Source organism: Perissodus microlepis, chromosome 6 (assembly GCF_051167445.1).
Source record: "Perissodus microlepis isolate ML-2025 ecotype Zambia chromosome 6, ASM5116744v1, whole genome shotgun sequence".
In the NCBI taxonomy this organism is placed as follows: domain Eukaryota; kingdom Metazoa; phylum Chordata; class Actinopteri; order Cichliformes; family Cichlidae; genus Perissodus; species Perissodus microlepis.
Window position 1 is genome coordinate 42,144,919 of NC_140466.1, and position 17,286 is coordinate 42,162,204.

The window sequence follows — 17,286 nt, forward strand, 5'->3', positions numbered from 1 at the left end:
TATTGTAAATGTAAATGTTATCAGGAAATGATCAGACAGGAGAGGGTTTTCAGAAATATTATAATTCAGATCATGCATCACTACATTACCATATTTTTATATCTATAAAAAGGAAGCTGACACTTGTGAGACTTTATCAAAGGTGTGAGCGTCACAGCAGATGCCTTTGTGTCAAAGTAACTGAGGATAAAACACAGAAAAACATGAAGGTGATTTTCCTGGCCTGGATTTTATACAAATATTCTGCAGTAGATCAAAACGAAAGAAAACCATTAATCAACATATGAACATTACCTGATGCTGCTGAAGTGAAGCAGAGCAAAGTTACAGAGGTTTTGCAATTTTGCATAATTTTAAAAAGTTTAAATTTGTTCAGTATTGAACGACAGAAGTTAGGTTTTCTTTTCGGAAGTAAGTAAAAGGAAAAAAAACAGCGTCCGACAGCCTGTAAACAACGGTAGACTTGTGCGTAACAAGCAAGCGAATAATGCAGAAAACAGATTTTTAGACGGGAAACTGTTGTTGAAGAGAGAGAGAGAGAGCTGTGCATGAAGTGAGATTTTATCCTGGTGGAAGCAAAACAGCAAAAGTCAGAGTGGATTCATGACGATGTTTATGTGAAGCGTAGTTTGGATCTTCTTTTGCTGCTGGTTCGGTCAATATTGTTTGGAGAGAGATAAAAACCTGCAGCTTCAGAATCAGCGCAAAAAGGACGTAAAAACAAAGCTCGACCCGCCGAAACATCAGAATCAGCGAGCTGTCAGCTTTCAGCCCCGACCGTGTCCGTGCTGTCGGGTGAGAAAGGCGACATCTTGCTGATTCTGATCCGTCGGCGGGTCCACGCTTTGTGTTTACGTCCTTTTTGCGCTGATTCGATCCGTCGGCGGAGTTTCGGGCAAAATAAATTTATATTAAAAAAATCGATTGAGGATTTTAATGAATCGATATCACGTTATCCAAGCTAGAATCGATTTTAAACGATAAAACGATAATTAAAACCCACCCCTAGTTGCCGGTGTCTCTAGCTTCACATGTCTGAGAACAGAATCACCAATTACCAGAGTTTGACCCCCGGCGGGTGTGTCACCGAGTGGGGAAAAACGGTTAGACACATGAACAGGTTGGTGGTGTACCTGGGGCTTCTGTTTAGGACTATGCTTCCTCCTCACCGTGACCCAGCCGCCCTCTTTCCCCAGCTGCTTGGGGTCTGCCGGGGAACAGCTAGCGGGGCCTACGCTATCTTCGGCTGCACCAGCTACAGGGGCCTGGCTAGCTACGGGTGAATGAAGGGTGCGAAGCCGAGTCTCCAATTCAGTAATCCTGGCCTCCAGAGCTGCAAATATGCTACATTTGTTACAGGTATCATTATCGCTAAAGGAGGCCAAGGAGTAACTACACATCTGACACAATGAGCAGGAAAGTGAAGGGGGGACAGGTGAAGAGGCCATGCTGCTACCGAGTTGGTTACGAGCTAGCAGCTTTACAATGAATACACACATCCACTGTATTAGCCAGAGCTGCTCCCTCAGACCAGACGGAGGTACATGAACACACCGATGCTGACAGCATCACTGTTTGCTCGTCAGAACACAGAAGAGTTCTTCACAAACACACACGTTCCAATTTCAACTTTTATTACAAACCAAAAACTCAGTTACATCTCGTTTCAGCGGTCAGAGCACAGTCAATGCTGGATGTGAGCATCTCTAATAGCTCTTGGTGGTCTCGTAGGTCTCTGGGAAAGGTATGCTGACGTGTCCACTTCCAGCCACCAGGGGCAGGATTCCAGCGTTGGGAACTACATTCCAGGACAATGTCAAGGTGATGTTCTTATTGGCCCTGACGACGAGAAATAATGACAATCAGCCAATCATGTTCAACGTGTGTGAAGAGCATGTGAAATAAGAGACGACAAAGGCTCCGGGAAAAACTGAACTGCATTATGGGAAACATAAATCTCCTTGTCAGAATACTCAGGATGTTTCAAATTTCATACATATCATTTTTTTAAACTCAAGACTGGGACTCGACTCTGAGACTGTTACCATTTCCATCAAGCTGCTGGTAGACCTGTCTCTATATCAGTCGGGGACTTTAAACTTGATCAGTCCTACCGTCTGTAACATCAAACATTTGGGTTCAAATGTTTTTTCTTAAAGCCAAGCTCCAACATTACAGCTTTATTATGAGCCATTGCTGCTAAACGCTACCTTTGATTCAGTTCGGTTTTATTTATTTAGTGCCAAACAACATCACAGCTGTCGCCTCAACGTGCTTTATATTACAAGTTAAAGACCCTACAATAATACAAAAAAAAACAACAATCATATGAGCCCCTATGAGCAAGCACTTTGGTGACAGTGGGAAGGAAAAACTCCCTTTTAACAGGAAGAAACCTCCAACAGAACCAGGCTCAGGGAGGGGCGGGGCCATCTGCTGTGAGTGAGAGAAGGAAGACGGAACAAAGACACGCTGTGGACGAGAGCCAGAGATTAATAATAACTAAGGATTAAATGCAGAGAGATGTATTAACACATAGTGAGTGAAGAAGAAGCAGTGCATCATGGGAATCCCCCAGCAACTGAGGCCTATTAGTAAGTAAGGGAGGACTGAGGGTCGCCATATCCAGCCCTGCTTTATCATAAAAGAACATGTGTGAGGGAGGGACTGTGTTTGTGTGTCAGCTGAAGGTGGCAGGAAAAAAATGAATGGAAGTCCAAGTTAAAGCCTGTACAGTAAGTATGGGCTGAAGTCACATTCCCAACTAGAACATTCAGGAGAAAGATGAGGAACAGGTCCTAAGATCTAAGCCCGTTAATGATCATGTCTTGAGTGCATTCAGAGCTCAATGCTGATGGTTTAATGCTAAGGATCTCCTCTGACAGATGGTACAGCTGCCGCTAACGAGGACAGAGTCTGCCTCCATGAGTCCACTTAGGTCTGAGTGATGAACATGTCATCGGAGGTTCATGCCTGCCTGTTCTTTGTGACCGTGTGGAGCCAAGAGCCAAGCAGACTTGGCCCCCTAACCCCTGTTGGTATTTAATGAGGCCCACCTACTACCAAAGAAGACTAAGTAATATGATGATGTGAGCTTGATCGGAAGAGCCTATCAGGTAACATGTTTAGCATTAGGAAACACTGGTTACAATTATGCTCAGAGAGAAAAATAGAGGCCAGTGTAATGAACAGTTACTAATAATAATAATAATAATACATTTTATTTATAAAGCGCCTTTCAAGACACCCGAGGACTGTACAATAGATAAAAAAACACATGATAGAACAATGACACAATGAAGAACAATAAAACAAAAGATAAAACGAACAAACAGGTTCACAGTGAATATGCAGATTTTAACAGATGGGTTTTGAGTTGAGATTTAAACTGGGGGAGAACCAGTGTTTGTTATATCTGGGGGCAGAGAGCTCCACAGCCTGGGAGCAGAGCAGCTGAAAGCTCTGCTTCCCATGGTGCTGAGGCGGGAAGAAGGCACAGAAAGCTGGATAGAAGAAGAAGATCGAAGTGAGCGGGCAGAACAGGTAGTGGTTAACAGGTCAGAAAGGTAAGGAGGAGCGAGGTTATGAATGGCCTTGAAGGTGAGCAGAAGAAGTTTGTATATTATTCGGAATTTCACAGGGAGCCAGTGAAGTTCCTGAAGAACAGGAGTGATGCGCTGGTAGGAGGGGTTCTGGTGATAGTGCGGGCAGCAGAGCTTTGAACCAGTTGGAAGCTTATGGAGGGATTTTTGGGGGAGACCATGCAAGAGAGTTGCAGTAGTCAATGCGGGAGGTAACGAGACTGTGGACAAGAATGGACGTGGACTGGGTGGAAAGAGAAGGAAGTAATCTGTTAATGTTACGTAGATGGAAGTAGGCAGAACAGGTGAGATTATTGATGTGAGATTTATAGGAAAGTGAACTGTCTAGGATGACACCAAGGCTCTTAACCTGAGGAGAAGGGAAAACTGTGGAGTTATCGATGGTGAGAGAGAAATGGTTCGCCTTCAAAAGGTTGGATTTGGTGCCAATAAGGAGGATCTCAGTTTTATCCTCATTGAGCTTTAGAAAATTAGAAAACCAGGATTTTAACTTGGATAGACATTCTGTAAGGGAGGAAGGTGGGAAGGAGGAATCAGGTCTGCAAGAGAGATATAACTGGGTGTCATCATCAAGGAGGATGTAGAGGGAGGATGTATATTATAAAGAGAAGAGGGCCTAAGACTGAGCCTTGGGGTACACCAGAAGTGACCGGGAATAGATGAGAGCGGAATGACGTCAGTTGAATAAATTGGGAGCGTCAAGGAGATACGATTGAAACCAGGCGAGGGGTGTGTCAGAGATGCCGAGAGAGGAGAGTCTGCTTAGAAGGACAGAGTGAGAGATGTGTCGAAGGCTGATAGTGATGGGATTTCCGGCTCTTTTTAGAGAACCGGCTCTTTCGGCTCGGCTCACTAAAAAGACTATTTAAATTTTCAGCTTTTTCCTTTTAAACAAATTTAAAGTGAAACCACAAAACACTGCAAACCACAACACAATTAAATATAAATGAAAATGTGAAAACAAAAAGAAGATGCATATTCTCTGTCATATGGACCTGCATGAATAAACTTTCTGAATCCTTTATCATCTGCAGCTGAAAATAGTTGTGGATGATTACTATACCTTTCTAATGTGACGTTGTTGTCCCTGGCTCTCTTTCTCTCTCTCTCCCTCCCGCTCTGTTCCTGAGCTACTGCGAGTGTAACTACCGCCCCTCCCCCCTCTGCCCAGCGCAGGCACAAGGCTCACGTGCGGAGTGAAGCGGAAAAAAGTGCGAGAGAGAGAGAGAGAGAGAGAAAGAAAAAACAACCCACAGCTCGCGATAAGGAGCCGGCTCGCGTCGTTCACGTCAAAGATCCGGCTCTAAGAGCCGTTTCGTTCGCGACCGAAACATCACTAAAGGCTGAGCTCAGATCCAAAAGGACGAGAATGGTGAGTAGACCAGAGTCAGCTCCGATTAGAAGATCATTAGTGACTTTAAGTAAAGCAGTTTCTGTACTGTGACATGAACGAAAACCAGACTGAAATCTCTCGTAGATGTTATTATTAACCAGGTGTGAATGAAGTTGAGCTGCAACCACTTTTTCGAGTATTTTAGAGATGAAGGGCAGATTAGAAAACGGACAGAGGTTGTTAAAGTTGTTAGGATCTAAAGAAGGTGTTTTCAGTATAGGAGTTACTGAAGCAATCTTGAATAAGGAGGGAACGATACCGGTGGTGAGTGAAGAGTAAATATAGCAGAGATGAGTGGGAGTAAGGAAGAGAGGCAGGATTTCACAAGCCCTGTAGGCACGGGGTCAAGATGACACGTGGCAGGCTTTGATCTACATATGAACTCAGAAATATCAGATAAATCAGGAAGATGAAGAGTGGAAAACAGCTCAAAATAGAGAAAAGGTTCTGGAGAGGGCGTAGACACAACATTTGAACTGAGTTGCTGGTGGATGTTATTGATTTTAGTAGTCCAGAACATGTGTTGATACACATCTGGTATCTCACCTCAGTCCGTTTCCATCGTCAAAGAAGAAGTACTTGGACTTCATGTCTCTGAGGTTCAGCTTGGTGTTCTCACCTCGAAGAACGATCTTATCCCACAGGACGACCTGGTTCAGAGACTGACACACACACACACACACACACACACACACACACACAGATTAATTATACTGCAGGACCTCCATCCACGGTCAGGCAGCGGTTCATCTACCAATCAGAAGGCTGGTGGTTAGATCCCTGCCTCCTCCGGGCTAAAATGTCCTTTGTGTGAATGTAGCCTGTAGTTAACAGAGCACGGTATGAATGATTGTTAGGGGCACTTTCTCTCATGCATGTACGAGGACATAGAGCAGCCTGTGAGACGAATGCTGAATCTCCATCCCTCAGAATCACTGAATTAAAGTCTCATTTTAACCGAATGTCTAATCCTTCTGCTGTAGGTTATCTTTACAGCCGTGTTCCTCACAGCTACAGCTAACCATGTAAAGCACTTTGTGCTACATCTTTGTATGAAAAGTGCTTTATAAATAAAGATTGATTGATTGATACAGTCACAAATTTCCAAAACACTGACATATGACAATGTTGTGGTTACACTGTTACAGACACACCAGCTGATCCTACTAAAGTTGTTACGAGACTGTCTGAGCTCCACACGGACGCTTACACACAGATCCTGCTGCTGTTTGCAGTTACACACCTTCAGGGAACTTCTGGAAACAGCTGGGAGACTTGGGCTCACCCTAATCCTGTCAAACTCTGATTAGATGAACTACTGAGTTTTGTTGTTGTTACACACACACTCTGCAAACACCTTTCACGTACTCTCTTGCTCACTGTTACGTATCAAACCCAGGGCTCGCAAAATCGCTAGCCCGACGTCCCGGGGCTAGCGATTTTTCCAGTCGGGCTACCAAAATCTATCTCTGCCCTGCCCGTCGGGCTATCGTAGGAAGGAAAAATATATGTCAATGATTTTGCATTCTTTGGGAAATGTAGCTGGGTAATTATGTCATTGGCATCGGTGAGCCACTGTCAATATGTGACATATTGAAATCGCGTTTGAATTTGCGCTTGTTTTTTTGCTTCCACTTTGCAATCGCGCAAACTGTGTATAGAGAGCGACAGCACTGATTGGTGAGTGATGATAATTTGCGCACCAATTCCTCTGACATCGTCTTATCAATCGTTAGCTTACTATGCAAACATGACAAGTGAAATCTCCCGCAGCTTAAACATGTGAGAGGCTGATCGCGCAGAGAATCGCTGAGCGTTATGTGAGTGCCTGTGTAAAAGCAGCAGGATATATATTTTAGTTCTGCTGAGCCAAATAAGACAGGTCAGGGTGAAGAAGTGACAGCCAAAGAAAAGCTTACCACAAAACGGAAAAGTTATGACAAATCAGACTATAAGGCAAAAAGAAAGTGCAGCTTTATGGTTTCATGGACAAAAGAATTTCTGTGGCTGCAACATGACGAGCTAAATAACCAGGGGTGCACATAAGTGGTCCGCAGGTGCACATTCGCTGTCAAAATAAAAAACGCGCACAAGATAAGAAGTTGCACCGCGTGTTTGCGTACATAAGATTTTCTGGAGGAGGACAGACATTTGTTTAGAACTCTTAAAGATGTCGAAGAAGCTCCTTTAAGCAATTACTGTGATGTTCACCCACCTCCAAAGAAATGTCAGAAGGAGTCCGAACCACAAGAGAAGCGCGTATTCTCGGAAAAGTGTTTGCAGGAGGTGAGCTGGCTTCAAACAAATGATGAACGCACAGAGATGTGGTGCAGAATGTGCCGTGAAAATCCCACTCTAGCGGACAAAAACACTGCCTTTTATATGGACGCAAACGCGCGTTGCAACTTCTTATCTGGTGCGCGTCTTTTATTTTGACAGCGAATGCGCACATGCGGACCACTTATGTGCACCCGTGTAAATAACATAATGTTCTGCCGGGTGTGTTGTTGCTTTTCCCTCGATTTCTGAGTCGACAAGCGCCTTTGTTACTGGGACCAGGCATTTTAAGAAAGGCCCCCATTAGAACCCATGAGAAATGCAAGAAATGCATTATTGCTCAGTCTGCAATATCTTTCCCAGAACAAACACCAATTGCAAATAACAAACTAAAAATAAACCTGAAAATCAGTTTAGAACAGCTACTATGTTGCAAAGAGTGAACTACCACTGGCACAATTTAGCAGTCTTTGCAAACTTCAAAAAGCAAATGGCCTCGATCTTGGTCCCACTTGCCTCTTACTCGTGACTTCAGTGGAAATTTCAAATCCAGGATCTGACACAGACTGATTCATGTCCTACACAGTTCTTACAAGTTCATAGAAATTTCTGTTCAATTAGAACCAAGTATTTGAGTTGATGATTGTAATTTTTATACAATGTTGTAATTTGTTTTTCAACAATTTTTTGATTAATGTTTTGTTTCCGTTACAATATTATACTTTAATGTATAATATTGTAACGGAAACAAAACAGGAAACAAAACATCAATCAAAAGATTGCTCTCTTTTTTATTCGGGCTACTTAAATTTATTTTGGGCTAAAACTGAAGAGTCCCTGCCCGAAGGGCTACCAGGGATTTTGAAATTTTGCGAGCCCTGAAAACACTCCTCTGACAGCTAAAAACCACCCAGCTGTGTATTGTTTGCCGTCGGTGATCTGAATGGACCGCTGTCACTGACTTGTGCAAAAAGCCTCATGTTCAGCATTCTCATAACAACGTGATGATGATGAAGATGAGGTGAGACGAGTGACTGAATGCTTAAAGTGATCAGAGTGCTGGCGTGCATTCACACATCAGACGTGTAGTTTGACCTGCGCACTAACCGTCAGACACAATGTGATGCTTTGATAAGCCATATGTAGCGTGCTTCATGCCTGCTTCTTACTAAAAGGTCGACGTGTGTGTGCATTAGGACTTACATTGGTCTTTGTGGCATACTCAGCAGACAGATAGAGAAACAACTGCTTCACATTCCAATCAAAAATTGGCTGCAAATGTGGGAAAAGTTAAGGACCATCAACAGAACCGAGAGAGGAAACCAAAAATGAATCCGAGCATCTTCACTGCATTGTCAGTGCCTAAAACAATGGTGTACATCGCCATGGTAACCAGGGATAATCTGGTGTTAACGCGACTTGAACCCAAATGTGAATGATTCAGCAGTGAGCGTGCAGGGTTATTTTGGTTTAAGAATCAATGTAATGACTGTATAATTACAAGCCTTTGGCTGGAATCTCTGTCAGACCTACCGACATTCATTTAGTAACGCCCAACACGCACAGCTGCTTGAAACTGTTCTTTTGTCTCAGGATGTAGTTTTTAAAAAAGACGACAAGTCTACAAAGAGCTGAATGAATGCACAATCATGAGCAGCCACACAGTGCACTCTTATTGCAAAGATTCTCTGAAGCAGCTGCAACACATGGCAAGAAGAAAAGATCAAACACAGCAATGCTTTAATAGGAAGGATATCAGCTGAAAGGTCAAAGGTGATGAAACCCAGGTCACTTCGTTCTCGGGGTCCAGTGAAGTCATCAACGTTCTTCCTGTGAGAGAGAGAGAAGTTACAAACGTCACTCGAGGCATGCAAAGGTGAAAGAAACGACTGCTGTTCCTCACATGACCTTAAATGCTTCTGTGTTTACCTCTGTACTACAGAGCTGTACTGTACAGCTGTGGTACAGTACAGAGCTGTACATATCTGTACTATAGTACACAGCTGTGGTACAGTACAGATATGTTCAGATATGTACTGTACCAAGTACAGAGCTGTACATATCTGTACTATAGTGCACAGCTGTGGTACAGTACAGCTCTGAACTACCGCTCTGCACCCCTTCCAGGCACAGTGAGTATCCCGAGGCTGAGGATGCTGTCCAGGCTCAGGACCGCAGGCCACAGAGCGGCTCCCACCAAACAGCTAGCATGTAAACCAGCCTGCAGCCTCTGCTACACGGAACAAAGACACGATAGAACCTGGTGTGATGCTAACAGCTGTTGAAAGCAGAGACTTACAGCATGACTTTAGAGACGTGGATGTCCACAGGAACTCTTCTGTCTTTAAACGCTGTGGTGATGAAGCAGCCGAAAGTCAGAGCCGCCATGACGCTCAGGGAGAAGGCAAACAGCGAGTTAGCTCTCGACAGGACCGTGTTCATATTGGGATTCAGCAAGTACCACACGGACACTAATTCAAACGACAGACTTGTTCCAAGCCCTGCAGCGGATGTAGCGTTAGCGCAAACCGGAAAAGTGAAGTTGCGTGGAATAAACACACACTTCCGGTTAAGGCCTTTCAAAATAAAGCAAATTTGAAGCGTTTTCGGCCAGAAAACAGTTTTAAAAGAATCACAGTCTAAGTGAAGCAGCATAGGTGTGTAGTCCAACATGGCTCTGACTCGCATTAAACATGGATCAGTGTTTGTGACTCTCGGCCGGGTTTAAACATGTGCACATGTGTGCTCGCTCACCTCGCGCGGCGGCAGGAACCGGAAAGAGCTGTGGAACGATGAGTAAGCGGAAGCTCTCACTTCCTTATTCAAAACGTTCCGTCGGTTTAAAATGAGGCAGATGAACTGTAACCTCTGTAACACACACACATTCGTTTTCATATCTCAGTGGGGACATTTCATTGACAATGCCTAACCTTAACCATAACTATTAACCCTGAGAATGAAACCACATTTTGAGCCTCAAAACTGTCTTCAGGCTCGTGGGGATGGACACTTTGTCCCCTTAACCCTTTGACTGCCTGCTCAACCATTTGGTTTAGCATATTTTGAGAGACTATATATAATGAACTGGAGTACTTAGCTTAACTCAACCTCATTGAGCCATCTCTACCACTTGGTTGAGTTATGTTATCCTAAAAAAAAACACTAGATGGCACTGTGTCAGGATATGGCAGGCCTCATCTGCCACCCTCCAACCAGGAAATCAGAAAGCAAAAAATCACTCTGGACACATGGACTGTTTTGGCTAAAAAATTTAAAGGTAAGTACATTTTTCTGCAGTATAAACATGTCAGAGTCTTTACTGAACATGATTATGTCATTTGATACCAGAAAATAGCTGTAATAAATCCATAATATTTTTTTAAAAACATGCTCAACCAAACGGTTGATTTGTCAATTGATGGTAAGAGTAGCAAAACTTAGCTAATGTTTAGAACTGTTGTTTTAACATATGAAATTGACTATTTACTATTGAATATAAATAATTTAATGATCTATACATGTAAATATGACATGTTTAAATTTTTCCATGACAAATACTGTATGTTACAAAATGTTCTAATGTTTAAAGATTTACTCACTTTCTGTGATTATTTTTTAAAGTACAGTTTTAAATGACACATGGAAATCAAACCAACTATATTTCTACAATTTTATTTTTTTTAATGTTTATTAGATGGATTGCAAATCCTTTTATGGAGCAAGACAACGCACCTATCTGGCCCTTGTACCTGAAAATTCTCAGGACTCCGATGGTGAACTGAGTGATGATGACCCAATAGAGGATCCAGATTTTCAACCCAATTTTGCAGATGATAGTAATGAAAGCTGCTTTGATGTTTCCCTGGATGAAGATGCTCCTTCAACAAGTAGATCTAATAAACTTTAGCGTAAAATGAGCAAAAGAGGGAAACCTATCCTAAAAACAGTTCCCTTGGATGAAGCAGAGGATACATTAGACCCATCTTCCTCTTTAGTCCCAAAAAAAGACACAAGAAGAATCTGGAAGCATGAGGACATTGAAGAATTTCAAGTTCCAGATGCAAGTTTCGAAACCCCTGACGCCCTACAGTCCCCATTCCAGTACTTCAAAATGCTCTTCACTGATGAAATGATTGATCATATTGCCTATCATACCAATCTGTATTCTGCTCAAGAGTTGGGGGACACAATCAAGACTAGCCGTAAGGAAATTGAAGATTTTCTGGCAATCCTCCTATTCATGGGTGTTTTCAACTTTCCATCGCTAGAGGATTACTGGCACCATGAGTCACGTTTCAGTGTGATAGCAGATATCATGCCAAAGAAGAGATTCCAGCTTTTGCGCCGGTTCATTCATTTCAGTGATAATCAGCACTGTACCACCATAAGATCTAATCATCAAGGGGTATTGGTGAAGTTGCATGAACGGCAAAAGAAAAGAGCCAGAACTGTTTCAGTGTGTTCTCAAATTTTTCAGTGCAAAATGGCAATGGTATATAATATACCACCAGAATTTTCTGGAAAATAAAATAAAAAATGTTAGTGCTGTTCCAACACTACAGTGAAAAGTTTATGTTAACAACAAGTCAAAAGTGAATTTGTATGTTTATGAATTTTTGGTAATTGCAGATCAAGTTTTTGATCAAATTTACAATATTTTTGTGTTTTATACATTTTGTGGTTTGTTATTATAACGCCCGCTGTTGAAATGGAATCCAACAATGTTTGATGTTTTACTACCACAATAAAGTGGGTCAAACACAAAATTGGGTAGTTATTGTTTTGCAAAATGAGTATAACCTTTACTTTTTTCTACTAGTTATGTCTGTAGAACTTTATGTAGTTGTACCATAGAGAGACATCTCAACCGTTTGGTAGAGGGTAATATTTAAAAAACTATAAGGTGTGTATAAATTTTTTTTTTGATTGTGATCATTATTGACCTAAAGGAATAGAAAATATGAACAAATAATTTTTTCATTGTATTTTTCTTGGTGAGGCAGTCAAAGGGTTAAGGGCTGTTGGTCCGCACAAGTATAGTAGCATGCCAATTTTTTCTGTCCCCTCACAAAGATGTCTAAACATGTACACACACACACACACACACCGCATACAATACAAAGACAGACTTTCAACAAAGAAAATAACTTTTTTCCTCTTTTCCATTCTCTTAAACCGTGATTGAAATGATTGACGTGGATGTTTATAATCACTGACATCAATCATTCTCATTTCTGATGTGGTTAAATTCACAGGTTTTTCATGTGAAAGGAGGCAGACATTTTTTTGCAGAGCTATGATCTATAAGAAGGTTCTTCCATTGTACAACATTTATACTTGTTTTTGATTTACAACATCAAAATGTGAACTTTTTGGCAATAGTAAGGTCTGGTCTTTCCCATCTACCCCATCAGACAGTCCTGTCCTACAATGCAAGAATAAATCTGTGCGCAATGAAGGAAAATCTCAAATAAATATTGTTTTTGCCTTTCACACCCTCAGCTCCTAGTAATGTACACTGCTCAGTGAGTAAGCAAGAGAAGAGTCAAAGAGTCAAATGCTTCCTTCTGAGGTGTCTCCCACTGGGACTTCAAGTCCACATGAGCACAGATGTTCCTGCACACTGTCCCAGCCACTTCTGAGTGTACACTGTCCTAGCATGCCTCTTACATCCTGCTGCTATGTATTAGATAGTCTCCAAGGCACTTTTGCACAGCCTGCAGCTTGGGTTCTGTCTGCCATGATCAGTGCCTCTGTGCTTGGCCTTTATAGCCACTTCCTTGTTGCCATCCACTTCCTGTATCTGTCATAGTGCATCACATGCATGGGCTCGGTCATCCATGACAGTTCCTTCTCTTATTCATTATTACAGTAGCAGTAGTAGTCCTCAGCTGCCTGAGGCACTCTGGGAGGGGGGCATATTCCTGATACACTCGTGGATATGCCGTGTTTTGTCCAGGATCTTGGCTGTAACACTCACCAATCCTCGCCATCCCCATTTCCTCCTCGTAGAGCTTCAGTGTGTTGGACTTCAGGTGGGGCCTCCTTCCAGTCGGACATGCCCAGAACACCTAAACTCCTAATCAGATGTAGGAACTACCTCAACTGGCTCCTTTTAATGTGGAAGCGTAGCAGCTGTGTGGAAGACAGAACTCCTCATCCAATCCCTAAGGGAGAGCCTCCCTTCAGAGACAACTCACTACCCAGTGCTCGTGACTGTTAGTGAGAGTAGGGCCATATGCTATATTGCCAAAAGTACTCACTTTATAGACCTTGCTTTCTGCACAGTCATGTCTTTCACTCTAGAGAACATATCTGTCTCTGTTGCTGTCACTGTTACTGACAGCGTTGCTTACACCACTGCCTCTGATATTTTGATTTTACTTGGTGATGCATGGCTTGGATCAGCTTCATGGAAACCGATTCCATGAAGCTCTCTGTGCACTGTTCCTAAGGTAATCTGAAGATGAAGTGTGGAGATCTGTAGTGATTGACTCTGCACAAAGTTGATGAACTTTGCACAATGTGCGCCTCAGCATCCACTGACTCCACTGTGATTTTGATGATGAGATAGCCTTTATTTGTCAGTTGCAGGTCTTTTGCCCACAACCGAGATGACAGACCTTGCCGACCGTACATACAATACACAAACATCACATTGGGGAGACAGGTCAGGCTAGGTAGCGAGGAAAAAAACATCGAAATGTGTAACACAGAAGGATAATACAGGAATGCACAGATATCAACACACCATAGCACAATAAACACAGACAGCAACATGGGAAAGAGTTCCAGTGTGTACATCTGATCTGGGACCGCTGCAATCTTTCGACTGCGCCTCCAGCTGACCCGATGTCCACATCAGAGGGGAGGTAAGCGTTGGAGGTGGCGTTGGATCCGGGGTAGGGAGGGTGATGCGTAAGTGAGTGCTTATCAGTATCAATATCAGTTTTCTACTTTTGGCTCTCGGAGGAGGCGGACGCACTTTTTCTCCTCTCCCTTATCTTCCCTGCTTATGTCCTTGTCTAGTCTCGTGTTTTTCTGTATTACTTTCCCTGGAACACTCTCTCACAGTCAGTTTCTAAAACCTAAAGAGAATTACGGATTTGATCAACTGGTCTCTGAATGCTACTGACACCCTTTTCTCAACGAGAAGTCTGGGCTCAGGAGAGCCCGAGTGCCCTGGAGGGACTTTCCCTGCTGGATACACGATGGACGGGTGGCAGGAATGGAGGGTCGTGTGCCTGGCGGGACTGTCGATCGAGGACGCTGAAGATATCTACCTTTTTACAATGCCTACCACTCTGTGGCTGAGTTGCTGTCGTTCATGTCCACTTTGTCCTCTCACAGCACCACGCTGGAACTTCACTGAACTCCTGAGAGTGACTCATTCTTTCACAAATGTTTGTAGAAGCAGTCTGCATGCAGAGGTGCCTGATTTTATACACCTGTGGTCATGGAAGTGATGGCACACCTGAATTCAATGATGTGGCTGGCTAAATAAATACTTTTGGTAATATAGTGTATTGTCTTGAGGAATTCTGGACTGAGACAATATTTTAGTGCTGCATATCTTTAAAAAGGTCCTCTATGCTGTTGCATTCTGGGGCAGCAGGTTAAGGGTCGCAGACGCCAACAGACTCAATAAAGTGATCTGCAAGTCCAGTAATGTTGTGGGGATGTTGTCCAAGATAAGGACAATGTTAGACAACACCTCCCACCCACTCCATGAGGTCCTGGCCACAGGACACGCTCAGTGAGAGACTGAGATTACCCATAGTGCACCACTGATTGACAGGAAATCAATATCTCTGTACCTCTCCAAAAGTTGATTCTGTTCATCTGGACGTAGCGTTTTGTGGGAGAAACGTTTCGTCACTCATCCAAGTGACTTCTTCAGTCTCAGCTGACTGCAGGTTTCAATCTTATAAACAGTAATGGGGGACATCTAAAAGCTGACGTGTACCGTAAACCTACACATACGGATCAGTATTTAAGGTTTGACTCTCATCATCCACTGGAGCACAAACTGGGTGTCATTAGGACGCTAATACACAGAGCAAACACCATCCCCACTGACATAGTGGCCAGGGAGGCAGAAGAACATCAAGAAGGCCCTGAGTAAATGTGGTTATCCCAGCTGGACTTTTGTCAAAGCTGGAAAGGCTCCTAAAGAAAGCTCCAGCTGATCCAGGAGAGAAGGACAACCGCTGCCCAAGTGAAAACCTGTAGTGATCCCATATGTGTCAGGAGTATCGGAGCATGTTGTGAAATCTGTTTATGTTGTCCTAGTAAGGCTACCATGGGGGCAGCCACTAGAGGTCGCTATAATACTGGTGTAAATAAATAAATACATTTTTATTTATATAGCACCTTTCAAGACAGAATCACAAAGTGCTGCACATAAGATTACAAGTCATAAAAAGATTTAAAAAGAGAAAATAAAACAGGCAAAAAATTAACCAAAAGCAGTTTTAAAAAGGTGAGTTTTGAGTTGTTTTTTAAAAACAGCTACTGAGTCCACAGTTCTTAATGCTTGGAGGAGAGAGTTCCACAGTCTAGGGGCCACAGTGGCAAAAGCTCTATCACCCTTAGTCCTCCTCTTAGTATTTTTTATAGCAAGTAAGCCCTGATCAGATGACCTCAAAGACCTGCTAGGGACATTGGGCTGTAGCAGATCAAAGATGTAGGCAGGTGCCTATGTGTATATGTGTTCTTCTGAAATTGATGTAGCCACGTACACTGCTGCTACAATTCAATAAAAGCGGTTCGTGACAGAACCCTGCGTCTTATTGCCTCCGATCATGACAGAGCAGTTGAGACGCATTTTTTCTAAACCCCGCGTCTCTGTGGCTTTTAAACCCCAAAACACGCTGCGCCAAAAATTGGTCCACCCCAAGGATCGGGTCCCCGATGCAAACAGAGTAACATAGTGTACGCTGTTAAGTGCCAGGAGGATTGCCAGGATTTATACATCGGGGAAACCAAACAACCTCTGGCGAAGCGGATGGCACAACACAGAAGAGCCACCTCGTCAGGCCAGGACTCTGCAATCTATTCACACCTACAGGCCAGTGGACGCTCTTTCAATGATGAGGATGTTCACATCCTGGACAGGGAGGAACGCTGGTTTGAGCACGGAGTCAAGGAGGGAAAGACCATCTCTGAATGGAGGAGGGGCCTAAGGGTACATCTGTCTCCATCTTACAATGCTGTGATTGCAGCCATTCTCCAACTATGTGAATGGTACTCATGGCCATTGATCAGTGGTCTTTGATCAATGGTCTTTGATCAGTGGTCATGAGAATTTGCATAATTAAGATTAAGGAACTGACCTCACAGCCCATTGTTCCTCACTGGGCTGGTTTCAGTCAATATGCAGATGTACTTTTTATAAGTTTGGGGAAACCTGCAGTCAGCTGAGACTGAAGAAGTCACCTGGATGAGTGACGAAATGTTTCTCCCACAAAATGCTACGTCCAGATGAACAGAATCAACTTTTGGAGATTTACTTTCCTGGATGATTGAGAATGCATCAAGACATATCTCTGTACCACTCCTCCATCTAATGCACAGCACGCAGTGCAGCAGTCACAACCTTCTGCACGCGCTCCACAGTGAAAATAACAAACACCAACGTTTTTTAGTATGTTGTAACCAGTGTTGGGGAGTAACGGAATACATGTACCACCATTACGTATTTAAAATACAAAATATGAGTAACTGTATTCCGTTACAGTTACCATTTAAAAAGGTGGTATAATGTGTTCTCAGCTTGTTATAATTCTAGACAAAGAGGAGTAGCAATTCTAATACATAAAAATATTAATTTCACAGTACTCGATACAGTTATAGATCCAGAGGGCAGATTCTTAATCATTAAACTATCTATACGTGATAAAAAGCTATGTATTGTAAGTGTATATGGTCCAAATGTTGATGATCCCTCATTCTTTCACGGTTTTTTCAGTGCACTCTCTGAACACTTAGATTGCACACTTGTTCTTGGGGGAG

At 42.9% G+C, this 17,286-nt stretch overlaps 1 protein-coding gene across 1 annotated transcript; it reads right to left on the bottom strand.

The window, feature by feature from the left end:
* Positions 1 to 1,613: 1,613 nt before the first annotated feature.
* On the bottom strand, positions 1,614 to 9,817 carry spcs3 (signal peptidase complex subunit 3). The gene is made up of 5 exons (XM_084932417.1): positions 9,572 to 9,817; positions 9,027 to 9,102; positions 8,476 to 8,550; positions 5,542 to 5,657; positions 1,614 to 1,839 (listed from the first exon to the last, which is right to left on the bottom strand). The coding sequence occupies exons 1-5, from the start codon at positions 9,712 to 9,714 to the stop codon at positions 1,707 to 1,709; spliced, it is 543 nt and encodes a 180-aa protein (XP_084788543.1). The 5' UTR covers positions 9,715 to 9,817; the 3' UTR covers positions 1,614 to 1,706.
* Between the last annotated feature and the right edge of the window lie 7,469 nt (positions 9,818 to 17,286).

Excerpts from the sequence above, each read along its gene's own strand:
- spcs3 (XM_084932417.1), bottom strand. The coding sequence starts at position 9,714 with ATGAACACGGTCCTGTCGAGAGCTAACTCGCTGTTTGCCTTCTCCCTG. Across the intron at positions 8,551-9,026 it reads CCTTTGACCTTTCAGCTGAT|TTGCAGCCAATTTTTGATTG; the intron begins ATCCTTCCTATT and ends CTTTTCCCACAT. Across the intron at positions 5,658-8,475 it reads AGTATGCCACAAAGACCAAT|TCTCTGAACCAGGTCGTCCT; the intron begins GTAAGTCCTAAT and ends TGTGTGTGTCAG.